This window comes from Molothrus aeneus, chromosome 6 (genome assembly GCF_037042795.1).
Source record: "Molothrus aeneus isolate 106 chromosome 6, BPBGC_Maene_1.0, whole genome shotgun sequence".
Lineage (NCBI taxonomy): Eukaryota > Metazoa > Chordata > Aves > Passeriformes > Icteridae > Molothrus > Molothrus aeneus.
The window spans coordinates 19,128,914-19,142,753 of NC_089651.1; the positions used below are offsets into that span (position 1 = coordinate 19,128,914).

Genomic DNA, 13,840 nt, shown 5'->3' on the forward strand with positions numbered 1-13,840 from the left:
ACATTTTCTGTCTCTAGAACTAAATTTGATGTATCTTTTTAGTCTGAAGTTTACAATGTAGCTACAATTCATAATATTCAGAAAATGCTGCCCTTTTTTTTGCACTGTACAAAGAGCCAAACAACTCAAAAGCTCAGACTTATATCCATTACAGAATAAAACATTTCTATGATTGCACCGGAACATGCATATTGTAATTTATTGTATGTTGAGTAGTATTGAATATGTACTAAGGATTCTATGAATCCTTATAAGTTCAAGAGATATGTGCTAAAGATTACAGAATAATGTTTTACAAAATCGTTTATCTTCTTGCTTTCTGTAGTCACTAATATTTTAAGAGATTTCTTGCAAGTTGACCTGCTTCTAGGAAGAACTTGGGAATTAAAACATTATTGGATATATCTGGAAGGAGAGAGAAGAATAACTGAAAAGATGCTGTAAAGCCTGTCTTAAGGGAATTGAAAAAGCAGTAGTTTACTGAGGAAGTGTTCTTTTATAATTTAAATGGAGCAAAGCATAATCTGAGCAATATGCCAAACCTGGAAGATGGAACAGTGCTTGTATACTCTGGCTGAAAACAAATGCCTTAATATTTGGATTATTTTTTTTAAAGCAAGGTTAATTCTGAACAGTAAAATGTAATTGTTATGTAAAACCTGTTGTGTTGATCTTAGTTAATAGAAATAGACTAGAACACTCAATGGTCTTTGTCATGTTAATTTCAGTAGTTGGAATGTATCACTTTTGGATACCTAGGGGATAGTTGACATGGGCAGGAGTCACTGATGGTCATGTGTAAATGCTGGAGTACTTTCAGCAAAGGGGAACTGTTGGCTGTCCTGATATTTAATATGCAGCATATGATTTCTTTCAGGGCACATTCACAGAAATCCCAGCTAGCAACATCCGAAGAGTTATTGCTAAGAGATTAACAGAATCTAAAACCACCATACCTCATGCATATGCTGCTGCTGACTGTGCCATTGATGCTGTTTTGAAATTAAGAAAAGAATTGGCCAAAGGTAAGTAGTCTGATTTACTTTAACATGTGGTAATACTAATGTGGTTATACTATAGTTTAATTTTTCCTGTTTACATAAACTTCCCCAGGAGGTGTAGATTTTGTCTAGGTAGACCACTATGCATTCAAATAGATTTTTTTCAATATGTTGGACTCAAGCTGTAGTTCCTGTTAGTTATTGAATTGGACAACTTGTCAGGATACAGGAAGACAGAGGTGTTACTTTGCCAACTCACACATCACTCTGAAGTCTTATTTTCCACAATAACCAGACTGCATAAGCACTAGTGATGCTCTGTTTGGTGATGGAGACATGCACCTCCTAGACTGGTGCTAAGTTTTTGACTTGGGTAAAATAATTTTAGGTCTAAGACACTTAAAATGTTGATCTGAAGCTTCACAGTTGCTGTCATGGTTTGAAAGCTTTTAGGTTCAAATGGTAGCTTTACTAAGCCATTGAGCTCTGCATTCAGAATAATGCAGCAGAATATTTTAATTTACATTTTTATTGCTCTACTGATTGAGAAACTGAGGCCAACTGTTCTGTACTAGTGACTAGCCCATGCTTGTTTATCTGTTTGTGGGGTCTAAAATTAAATTTGACAGGTATATTCAAGTTTCCTACATGATCATAGGGAGGGGCTTGTCCTTCTACTGGAGTTTTGAGTGACTAATTTTTAATGCAACAGTACCCAGGTCATTTTTCTACCTGTTATTTTTCCTAATGGTATCTTATTCACAATTGAATGTCAAAGACATTTTCTAATGCTGATATTTTCTTTAAACAGCAGCAGTTCATAAGGAATGAACCAAAAAAAGGATCTTAGTTAGGAATACTCACTTGATATTTTTCACACCTCTCCTGCTGTTGTTGATTCTTAATGAGTATTTCCTTTAAATGCAGAGGTGGAAAAGCCATATGTCTTTGCATGAAATTGAATTACAGAGCTTGTCCTGGTAGATTTTTATGTTTCCTCTGATGGAAATTGTGGAGTTTTTTACTATTATAAACTTAAGTGATGCAGGGTAAAATATTACCAGATGTGGATGATTTAACTGTATCGCTGCTCTACTACACTGGACAGTGACATTTTTGCCAGGGATTAGGAATGTAGTATGTAAACAGAAACCAGTGTATATTTGATGATGAAGGTACAGGTTTGTCTGATGTGAAATTCTGCCAGTGCAGCATAGAATTGAAAGTTCCATTATGTTCCGTTGGAATGCTGTCTCTCTTCTTATACATAGATTACTAATCATGGCAAATGTTGCAGGACAGTTATATGGTAAGCGAATACTTGGTTCACTCCTCTAAATTTGTGATGACTTAAGAATGTTTCACTTGATATAATTATCTATAAATTATTTTCCCCTGCAAAAATATTTCGAAAGATGTGTATGTTATGTGCTGTGGAATAATAATCCCAATATTTCCGGGTGGGAGTGCCTGGCCTCGTCTGGCCCTTGCTGCTGGGCCAAAGGCGGCAGCTGTGGCGTTTTACCCCAGAGATACCTTTGGCCGGCTGGATGCTGCAGCTGGGCACTCGGAACAAATCCAGGCATAGTAGGAACTCAGTTTACCTCTGGTGGAAAAGGTTCAGGTGACACTGAAGAGAAAGGAGAGGATTCCATCGTAGAGTCTTAATCCAGAGTTTTATTGCAGGATGGTAGACTTCTGAAACAGCTCCCAATAGAATCTTGACCGCATGGTCTTGTGTCCTTTTAAGCCCTGGGGACAGGGGGAGGGAAGGGACAGGTGAGGGCCAACGAGGTGTGAGGAGGGGAAGGCTCAAGGGATACAGACACTTGGACAGGCCAATGAGCCCGGACCTGAGGGGCATCTTTTGAACTTCTGCCAACCACACAACGCCCTTGCTGGAATGTTAAGATTGATGGACAGCTCTTAGCAGGAGGGCAAAGGGGAAAGGAAAGGCTGGCACACCTGAGGGGTTGGGATAGGTGAAACAGGAAATGGCATCACACTGCAACAATACGCCATAAACCGGATTTGAAAATTGGGCGGTTTTGCTACTTGATCAGTTTTGCTGACAGTGGTGATGGTGGTGGAAGGGTAATGTAGTTTTTTTGTATTGTGAGAATGATGAGTTTAATATTGTGTAAATGTCATGCATTTCAGAGTAATTTTATGGCCTAATCTGCTTTGTATCTATTATCCCTGCTTCTGATGCCACTCCTGATTTTAGTTACCAGTTTTAGTCTCCTGAAACTCTGAGTGTCTTTGTATGAGATTTTTCTTGATGGATATGCCTTTTGTCCCAAGGGGGGGGGGAAAGTTTTTCCTCTTCTATTGTTGGATTTTGAAGATAAGTGACTTTCTGTTAATGCTTCAAAGAAATAAACCTGCTGAATCACTAGAATCTTGTCATCAAATGCTGATAAAGCAAATCTTACGAACAATGATTGTTATCCTTTTTTAAAATTTTTCTGTTTCCCTTTGCAGATGACATTAAAGTATCTGTAAATGATTTTATTATCAAGGCAACAGCAGTTACTCTGAAGGTAAGCAAATAATTGACTTTAAAAATATATTTTAGTAGTAAACTGCCAAGGAGACAAGAATAGTATTTTGTGAGTATGTGGAGATATGAGTGGGATCACAGTAAAGCTGGTAATTCTGTATTACTTATTGTCAGGTTTTTTTAGGTTTCCAGGTAAAATTCTCTTCACTGTCTACGCTGTGAACTATAAAAATGAGAACTTCTTAGTGAAGATCCACTTACTGCAGTTAACATCTGCAAATCACAGTAGTTGCTTAGTCAGCAGACTAAAGCCATTGCCAAGATCATTAATTTAATGATTAGATCTTACCTCTTTTAGTTATAAGCAAGTCTTTATCTAAGTCTTACACAAACCTTGTTATTACCTCAGGTGTATTCTGACGGCACATTGAGTGATACCTGCTTTGAAATAAAAATTCTTCTGGCAACCGCTCTGCTCATTGCTAGGAATTCTCATGGCCTGGATTACCTCACAAGAATATAAAAACATTGGAAAGGATGTGAGAGCTGGTTTTCTCATTTGTGAGGATAATTCAAAGTGTTTAAAGGTTGAGAGGAATTTATGTTTAAGTTGGGGGAGTATTCCTGTGGATGTATGGAATTGATAGAACACCGGACTGGAAAAGATGTAACAGATTTCTAGCTGAACATGTACTAAATATTAATGTATAATTTGAAGAGGTATAGCTTAATGTGTAATTTGGACAGAAAATAGACAGGATTCTACACAGTTTCATAAGCAAGTGCCTGAGAGAAATTTGAGGCCTTATTTAGACTGGAAAAAAAAAATCTGCAAGTTAATACCAAAACCAAAAGGAGGGGCTAAATATGTGTGCTGTGCTTTTGTTAGATGTGTATGTAACGAGAAGTTTTTTTTAGTGGTCTAATGAAACCTTTTGTGAGGAAATAGTGACACTCAAAGTTTACCATGAACTGCTGTGAGTGTTGGATTACTTATCTCTGCACCAGAGAGCAGGTTAAAGGAACAGGAGACAGAGAGCAAGAGGTTTTGTGTTTTGTCTTCTGAGGGGGCTCTTAGCTTTTGAGCTGATAATATTATGTTGATATGGAAGTAATCAATAAAATTATTCTATCCTATTGCTTTGTTAGAAATCTATGCTAGCATTTGTTTGACTATTAAAATAATACATTAAACAAGACCCAACAGATTTAACTCAGTATATCAGGAAACAAGTTCATGATCAAGCTCACATCTCATCTACTTTGTGTCAGCATTTTAGGGAAAGATGTGGGCAACTGCTTTAAAAAAAGAAAACCCACTTCCACCTGTACCTCTCTTCCCTGAAACTGGGTGGTGTGAATACATCTTCAAGTTTCAATTCAAGGCAGTTTCATTGACTTTTCTGAGTGCTCTTCAGGGAGTATTTTGTTGTTATTTTATTTCTGAACAATGAAAAATGTGTTCTTCTAGCTCTAATGAGCTGACTGCAGCTGGTTTGACAGTTTGACACACCTCAAGATACTGCTTGTATTGGTTCCTGAACATGTGAAATTTCTCCTTCACTTAGGATATCACAACTCCAGTTATGGCTTCTGTGTTTCAGCTTGGTCTTGACATTTGACAGCCAAGATTTTGTGAATGTGCCAGTGGGCTCAGCAGGTGACAGCCCAGTAGAACCATTCTTCTTTCTGGTACAAGGAGGGAGAAGGGTGCAGGAAGGAAGTAAAACTTCCAGGCTGATATCCTCAAGTGGCTGGGCTTTGTAGCAACACCTCCTATAGCAGCTGTCCTTTAAAAAGAAATCTTTCATTGTTGAAGTGACAAATTCTGTCTCTACCATCTCTTTTGAATACCTTTATATAAAGAGTTTGAGTTGCACAGCACCTGCTTGAGAGCATCTTAAAACTGTGTAAACTGTAGGACTTCTAGAAGTTTATTTAGCTTGCAAAGAAGAATACTACATACTTTTTTCTTCTTTTCTCTCTTTCCTTCTTTTTTTTTTTCCCACTATACATGCTGGTGTTGAAGAATAGGAACACAGAGTACTGTCATACCACTTCTTCCTAGGAGTGCAGTTACTTTAGATAGACAGTCACTTTTGATATTGTGTCCCTCCCATAATTTTTCTGGAATACCCTCTTCATTTCATTAAACTCAAAAATCTAAATGAAATTATCAGTGAACATCTCAATTTTAACTTAGTCCACCCACAAAAAAAAAAAAATCTGGTGCGTTTTGGGAGAACATCTGAATAACAGTGAGTGTACCTGCAACATATTTTATTTGTTGGGAATCATGCTTGAGACATCAGTGAAAAACAACATGTGGGTATAGTAGGATGTCCATTTCCATGCTTTAAGGTCCAGCATCCTGTGATTTATTTTGTGGGAGAAGTTGCACTGCTTTGAGGCTTTACATGCTGACCATCATAAGGTGGTATCAGTGAATAAATTTACATTACATTTGAAGTAATGTGGGGTTTTTTTCCTAGCAACACCAAACAAACTTCTGTCTGTCCTGCCATTTTTAATTTCTGGTGCATACATTTCCTTCTTTTTGATGAAGTAAAAATGAATAAAATCAGCAAGCTAATTCACTTGGTGGATGCCTGTAGGTAGCTATGTGTCTTAAAGGAATTTCCTTTTTCTTAATAACTGATTGCACTGTTATTCTTCTAACAGCTGTCTTTTTTTTATTGTCTGTGTTTTAGCAAATGCCAGATGTGAATGTAACGTGGGATGGGGAAGCCTGCAGGCGGCTGCAGTCCATTGACATCTCCATTGCCGTGGCAACGGACAGAGGGCTCATTACACCGATCATAAAAGATGTTGCTGCCAAGGGAATAAAGGAAATTGCTGCCTCTGCAAAGGTGGGTCTGAAATGTGCAGCAGGCTGAGGAATGGAGCAGCTGTATGGTTTTCTGTAGCAGAAAATGTAGCGTGACCCAGATACACATCAGTAATAACAAAGGCAGTGGAACTAAAGCGGTTTCAGCATTACTTACACTTCAAAATTCTTATTAATTTTGCAACTCCATTTTTCATCAACAATAATATCGTGTTATTTAGTTGAATGGTGGCTAGACTGCTTGAAAAATAAACCTGTGCAGACTTTTGCAATTTAATATAATTGAAATTCTTTAATCCTCAAGAGAATGCTACTTAGTGCTAGTTTCATTAGTATTTCCAGTCTTGGGGTTTGAGATTTTGGGTTTTTTGTGTTTTTTCCCTTTCCCAGAAAATTTCTTGTCTGCTTTTTCTCTCTTTGCAGTTATATTATGGAACATATTTCTGTCTGCATTTTTTTCAATATGCAGTTCAATTAAGGCTGTAACATTAAACTCCTCAGACTAATGAGCAGTACTTTGCATAGACCAGGTGCCAGTCAGAGTGATATGTGGCAGTTGTTGCCAGATAAAGGAGTGGTTTTTGGCAGGCAAAAGTAGACTGAATGATGTCCCAAGACAGGCCATTTTTTGTCATTTAACGACTGCTAATCAAAGGCCTACAGCATCTGAGGAATGCAATGGAAGCAGATCCTAGGACATAAAAGTGTCCCCAAACTAGACACTACTGCACTTCGTAAATTCTTGCCTTTTGTGTGAAACTATAGAAGCCATAATAGTCTGTGTTGATGGACGGGAACAGCCAAAAAGTTGTGGCAGAAAAAGATGGATCATACCACAAAACATTCATCAATGGCTGTTTTTAAGATTTTTTTTCCAGTCCATATTGCTTACTTTATACTGAATGTGTTGTGAAAGCAATTCCTTACACTAGTAACCAGTTGAGGAGGAAGGTCAGTTGAGGTGGTTGTGGGGTTAGTGATAGAATGACAAGAAGAGAAGCATTGTTCAGTGTTGTACTTTCATTATAATTCCCAATACCTGTAATAGTGTGCAGCATTGTAAACCTCTTTTACCACAGATCAATGTCCTGCAGTTCCCATGATGGAAATGCAGCTTGTGTTATGTCCAATGGGGCCATGATAGTGAGCATTCCCCTTGCCTTTCAAGGGGAATGTGTGTGACATAGGTGTCCACACCAACATCATTTTGCTTTTCAACTTCTTCACTGAATTACTGAAATAAACACGTACCTGATATGCACACACTGGAACTGCAGATGCTTCTCTGTCAGTCTCCCTTGTAGTTTGGCAGGCACTGTCTTTGTGTAATTGCTTATCTGTCCCCTTCTGCTGCATGTTAATGTTGACTTCTTTCCAGGTCATATGCATCCTGGCACTGGATTGTCATCATTCAAATAATGCAATTGCACAAACGCATCACGCTTCTATTGATCCTGTTGTGTGAATGCTGTTCCCATGGCTATTGTCTTCACCAGTTATTCAGAGATGAGAAAAAGCCTAAACTGAAGCTTAGTGTATCTTTGTAACTTGACATGCTTATTATGAATTTTAGAATTTTTTACAACTCTGTGATCTTATCGTGGAACATAGCATGACCTTCTTGGGCTGTATTTGAAGCTTTCTTCTGTTGTATTTTAAAGAAAAGTCTCACAAATGAAATGGAGATCACAGAAGGAGTGGCCTTAAAGGCAGCCTTCAAAAGGTGGTTTAGCTGGGAGAAATATATTCATTCAATCTGATAGAAAGTTCTGAAATGGTACATGTCAGTTTCTTTAAACAACTATGTTAAGAATACTGTAAATTTATCTCATCAGTATTTTGCTAGATAGTCTAAAACCACCAGAGAGAATGGTGGTTTCATTGTAAAAACTGGATCAATATTTGTAGGGTGAGAGAACAGCTTTTATTGAACAGCCAATATTGGTGGGAAAATGAAGTTTTGTGTTCTAGTCTCTTTGCCAAATCATTGCTGATGGAACAACAGTGTTGCTGAGGTGCTTCCCTAAATCCAAAAGCAAGTGATTTTTGCTTACTTAATGTCTGTATGGTACTTAAAATGTCTTACTGAAATAAAAAGAATTAGTCTATTGCAACATAATAATTTTTTACTTTTCTCTGCCTGCTTTCTTTCATTTTCTGTAGGCTCTAGCAAAGAAGGCCAGAGATGGAAAACTGTTACCAGAAGAGTACCAGGGAGGATCTTTTAGGTAAAACTCTAGCAGCATTTAATACATGCACCATGGGTTCAGAACTGTTTTATCCTCAGCTATTCCATTGTCTTTTAATGCATTGCTTTTAAAATGTTGCTCTGTTTAGGATGAAACTCCTTCTGATGATTCTGAGGGTCAAACCTAGACTGGGTGTCTTGTATCAGGGGGAAACAATTACCCTGCTACGGGTTCATTTCATCTGGTGAGGCCACACCTTGAGATCTGTGTTCAGTTTTGGTTCCATCCCCACAAGAAAGACATTGAGGCCTGGAGTGTGTCCAGAGTAGGGCAGTGGAGCTGGTGAAGGGTCTGGAGCACAAGTCTTGTAAGGAACTGGGATTGTTAAGTCAGGAGGGACCATAATCACTCTGCATTCTTTCTACCTAAAAGGAGTGTAGTTGTAGTGAGGTGTGGGTTGGCCTCTTCTCCCAGGTTGTAACAGGAGGAGAGGAAATGGCCTCAAGGGACACCAGGGGAAGTTTAGATTGGATATTAGGAAAAAATTCTTCATTAAATGGATTGTCAAGCATTGCAACAGGTTGTCCAGGGAAGTGGTTGAACCACCATCCCTGGAAGTGTTCAAAAAGCAGGTGGATGTGATATTTAAGGACCTGGTGTATGGTGAACATGGCAGTGGTGCCATTTGATCATTGGACTGTACCATTTAATCCTTTTTCCACTCTTTGCTGTAACTGTAACTAGATAGGAGGAGATGGTGGGCCACCTTTCTCCATAGACAACTTGTCACAGAAGAATCCAAGCCTTTCCTAATATACCACTTGACAGGTGGTGACACAGACAGAAATGTTTTCATGTGATACCTGGATGCCCAAATTTTATTGCTTAGTGGATACCAGCAGCCATTGTAACTTGCAGCTGTGAGGTTCAGTCTAAAAGACGTTTGGCTTGGAACAGGGACAGGCAAATATATATTTAAAGACATTGCTTTGCTGGTTTACTTTCTGGTTTCATTGTGTGCAGTGCAAGAATATATTGCTGTAAAGAAATGTGACTTTTTAAAAGGTGCATAATTTTTAATTGCAAAAATTCCAAACCCTTAAGAGTCTGAATGTGCTCAACTGAAAACTGTTCAGATCTATTTTTAACTTAATGGGTTTTGCCTTGGAGGAAATTTAAATCATAGCAGTTCTTGTATATAGATTATTTCCTGGAGGGGTTATGTAATTTCTGATGTTACTGGAACTCTTTTCTGTTTTATTCAGTATCTCCAATCTGGGCATGTTTGGCATCAGTGATTTCACAGCAGTCATAAACCCTCCCCAGGCCTGCATCCTCGCTGTGGGCCGAGCAAGACCAGCGCTCAAGATTGTGGAAGATGAAGAAGGGAATGAGAAACTTGAGCATCATCAGCTCATGACAGTGACTCTCTCGAGTGATGGTCGGGTGGTGGATGATGAACTGGCTTCAAAGTTTCTGGAGACCTTGAAAGCCAATATAGAGAATCCAATGCGACTGGCCTTAAATTAAACTCAGTGGAGATTGCTTCCTGTTTTGACAACATAGATAACTATTATATACTTAGGGTTGTTTTTCTGTATAGAGGAGTAAATAGCTGAAGACGGACAGTTAAAAATATTTAATTTATGAATTAATGTGAAATACTCATGATTTTAGTCTTCTATGATAACCAGGTTTCGTACTGTAAAGCTAAAAGACTTTGAAGTTAACATACCATATTTCTTTAAACACATAGTACCAATGGCACGTGTTTGCATAGGAAAGTCAATCTCATCTGTAAAAAAAACTCAATAAAACTTCATGAAATATAAAAGGGAATAATAGAATAATTTGGGTTGCAAGAAACTTTTAAAGGTTGTCTAGTCCAGCTTCTCCTACAATGACCAGGGATGCCTTCTGAGCCCCACCCATCCTAACCTTGAATGTTTCCAGAGATAGGGGATCTTCTGCCTCTCTGGGCAACCTGTACTGTCTTTTACCACCCTTGCTGTAAAAATCTTCCTTATATCTAGTTTGAATCTACCTGCTTTCAGTTTAAAACTATCACCCCTTCTCCTATTGCAACAGGCCCTGCTAAAAATTTGTTCCAGTCTTTCTTAAAAGCCTCCTTTAAGTATTGAAAAAAACAGAACTTAATTGTGCAAACAGTGTTCTCATAGAGGTCCCAGTATAAAAGGTCAAATTTTGCACACTGAATAGTTGTTGATTAATGCTGTTCTTTGCATGGATGGAATGTAGATGTAAGTAGAAAGTGTTTCATCATCAGTGTATATTGAAATGTAACTCGGAGGCTCAAGTGCAGTGGCCTGATCTTTAACAGAATTAGATTGGTAACTTTCTTACATATAAATATGGAATCACATATTGCATGTAAATGTTATGAAATAACTGTGTTTACAGGACCTCATGAGAATATAAATTGTCAATAGAATTATGGGAGTTTGTCTTATTCTGGTTTGTGCAATTGCTTTTTTCTAATGATTTGTAGGAATTAATTATGGCAGCAACTCAACAAGTAAACAGCTACTTGCAAGACAGCCTTTACTTTAAACTGAGGTGAGAGTTTTTGATAAATGAGTTTGCCTCTTTAGCTTCTTCTATCATAAATTTCACAAACTATTGGTTTGGAGAGATTTTTGATTACCAGATATATTTTACTGTGCAGGAATGGACATAGCCATTCTGTATTTCCAAGAGTTTTTTACTGATAAACCATGTTAAAGATTGGTTTCTGAGGATTAATTTGCAATTTGAAACTATTGACTTCCAGTTTTTCCAAAGCTGTTTGTTAACCTTGTATTACCGTGGGGAAAAAAAAAAAGGATCAATTTCTATATTGTCTTTAATGTACAAGATCTCATTATTTGCTGAATCTGCTCTGCTCAGGAGATTTTTCAGGCCGATTATAAAACTGATTTCCTGCTTTTCACTTGTGCACGTGTTGCTGCAGGGGTGCTGTGTTTTCCCCGGCCCCCCAGGTGGTGCTCCCGCAGGTGAGGGCTGCACGGCTGCTCTGTGTTGCTGCAGTTCTGCATGCGCTGCGATCCCTTCTTGCGAACCAGGGCTTTTCCTGCGCCCTCGGAGCCACTGGAAGGCGCTGTTGCATGCAAGGATGGGATGGGATGTGACTTGTGTCCCGTCTCACCAGCTCTCATCCCCTGTGCTGTCCCAGCAGGCAAGGCAACTTCTGCAGGTTAAATAAACCTTTGGAGCTTCGGAACTGGGCAAGGCTAACGAGGTTGAATTGCAGTTTTTGCACCTGCCGGCTTTGCCAGCATTGTTATTTGAAGCAGATGTAATTTGTCAGTCATCAGCCTGTGAAGGAAATGTGTGGAGTTCAGATGGGTGATAGCAGTCAGATCTTAATTCAGAGGAAGTGTACCCTTTGGCAACATTTAGCACTTCAGCAGAAGTGAGGCAGCAAATATGTGCCCATACAGATTAAATATTCAATATCTTCTTGATGATTTGGGATAGGAATAAGGGGTAAATTGCCAGAAAGTGAATAAGTAGTAATGGGTATGCTTGCTTTTGAAGCAAATTTTCCTCAAAGTAAAATTTTCACAGATTAAAAATTTAGCTTTCTGTATTTTATTCTTTCAAATGTCTTCTGACAGCCTATTCTTTACATACCAAAGCAAGACGTACAATGAAGACATCTACTTTTGTGAGTAATTTTTTAAAAAAACATTGAAATGGAGTATACTAATATGTGCTGGAAATGTGTGCCTTTAGGATACATACTATCTTTGTATCATTTTCCATTGCAGGAGGCATGATTGAAAAAAAAAAGCTATTTTGGACTTCATGATTGTTGGCAAATATTGAATTGTGTGTCACACTTTAATCCCTAATTGCAATGTCGGAATGTTTGACTTATGGGCATTTTTTTTCCCTGCAATCTACTCATAAAATAAAATTTCTGTAATTCCTGCTTGATGCTGTATCCTGCACCTCAGGATACACTTGGCTCTTCTGGCTGCCAGAGCCCTCTGCTGACTCATATGCAGTGATGTTCTATTCTGTTTGTCCCTAAAATGTTGAAGGTATAGAAAGCAGATTCCTCTGATATAGCAGTTACATCCATAATAGATTAATCACGAAAAAAAAACCTGATAAGCTGAAAGTATCTTTCAGCATGTTCTTTAGTTAAGCATAAGTTTTGAACTTTAAACTTGGGATTTCTTTCTGTGTAGTCATGCTTGAGTGAATCAGGAGGATGTTCATGGTAGCAGATGTGTAGAAACATGTCCAAGAAACACAAACTTAGGATCTGGGTGAAATCACGTGTTGATTGAACTGGGGTGAAAATCACTTACTGGAAGCTACAGGCTGCTCTGCATGTTTACTTTACAAAATCTGCATCTTTCATCTTTATCAGTGAAAAGCCATCACTGTTTGCCTGAACTCCATTTGCGCTCCTTCACTTTTACGTCAATTTTGTTTCAGCTTGTAGGTGTTGTGGTACGTAATTATTCAGCTACAATACCCATACTGTTCTTCCCTTTCTCCATAATAATGGCCCTACCTGGCAAGTTAAACATTTGTGTCATTATGAGAAAATAAGTAGCTGGAAAATGATGGACATTTCTGTTTGTTCAGTACCTGTACCAAGGAAAGTGATTCATGCTACGTTAATGAATGCCACTCTTTATCTCCTTAAAAGATAAGAGAACAATAGAAGATTCCCTTTTATACTTTGGAAGGTTTTCTTGTGTCCTAGACCTAGACAGGAAGAAAGGGCAGCTGTGAACATTTTTATTTCTGCTCACTGTTGTATAAGGAGTGAAGTGAATTGTTAAAGCAACAGATCTCTCCTGCAGTTTCATGATTTTTGCATTGTCTGTGTGATGTGCATTACAGCACACTCTTCCATTTGCAGGGATCTGATTAATTGAAGGATACTCTCCATTGACCTAGCCATCAATTAATTCGCGTTTCAGTTTCCTATTTTAAAAAATAATTATGTTTCATTTTGCAGCTTTGGTACACTTTTAATTTCTTCTCTGCCAAATAAATGATAAGCTTACATATCTGAGGAGGCTGTTTGTTTCTGCAGATGCTTATACTAGCTGTGTCACGTCCCAGTCTGCATTAGCAGCATGCGCTGACTTTCTGGAGGTTTCTGCAGACAGCAACATGCTGTTTCTTCCTTCTTGCCTGGAGAACAGGAACTGATCCCTGGGTTGATCAGAAAAAGAACTCTTCTTACACTCTTCTGAAGTTTGAAACTTTTGACTTACAGTGTGAATTTCAACCCAGTATTCTGAGTGCAATA

General features: G+C 38.3%; 1 protein-coding gene across 1 annotated transcript in view; it reads left to right on the top strand.

The window, feature by feature from the left end:
- The window catches only part of PDHX (pyruvate dehydrogenase complex component X), a 37,114-nt gene extending 23,514 nt beyond the window's left edge, over positions 1 to 13,600 (top strand). Inside the window, exons 7-11 of the mRNA XM_066552366.1 lie at positions 878 to 1,025; positions 3,486 to 3,544; positions 6,216 to 6,374; positions 8,516 to 8,580; positions 9,807 to 13,600. Coding sequence (XP_066408463.1) covers positions 878 to 1,025; positions 3,486 to 3,544; positions 6,216 to 6,374; positions 8,516 to 8,580; positions 9,807 to 10,071 — 696 coding nt within the window. The 3' untranslated portion in view covers positions 10,072 to 13,600. The remainder of the gene's footprint in view (positions 1 to 877; positions 1,026 to 3,485; positions 3,545 to 6,215; positions 6,375 to 8,515; positions 8,581 to 9,806) is intronic.
- The last annotated feature ends 240 nt before the right edge of the window (positions 13,601 to 13,840 follow it).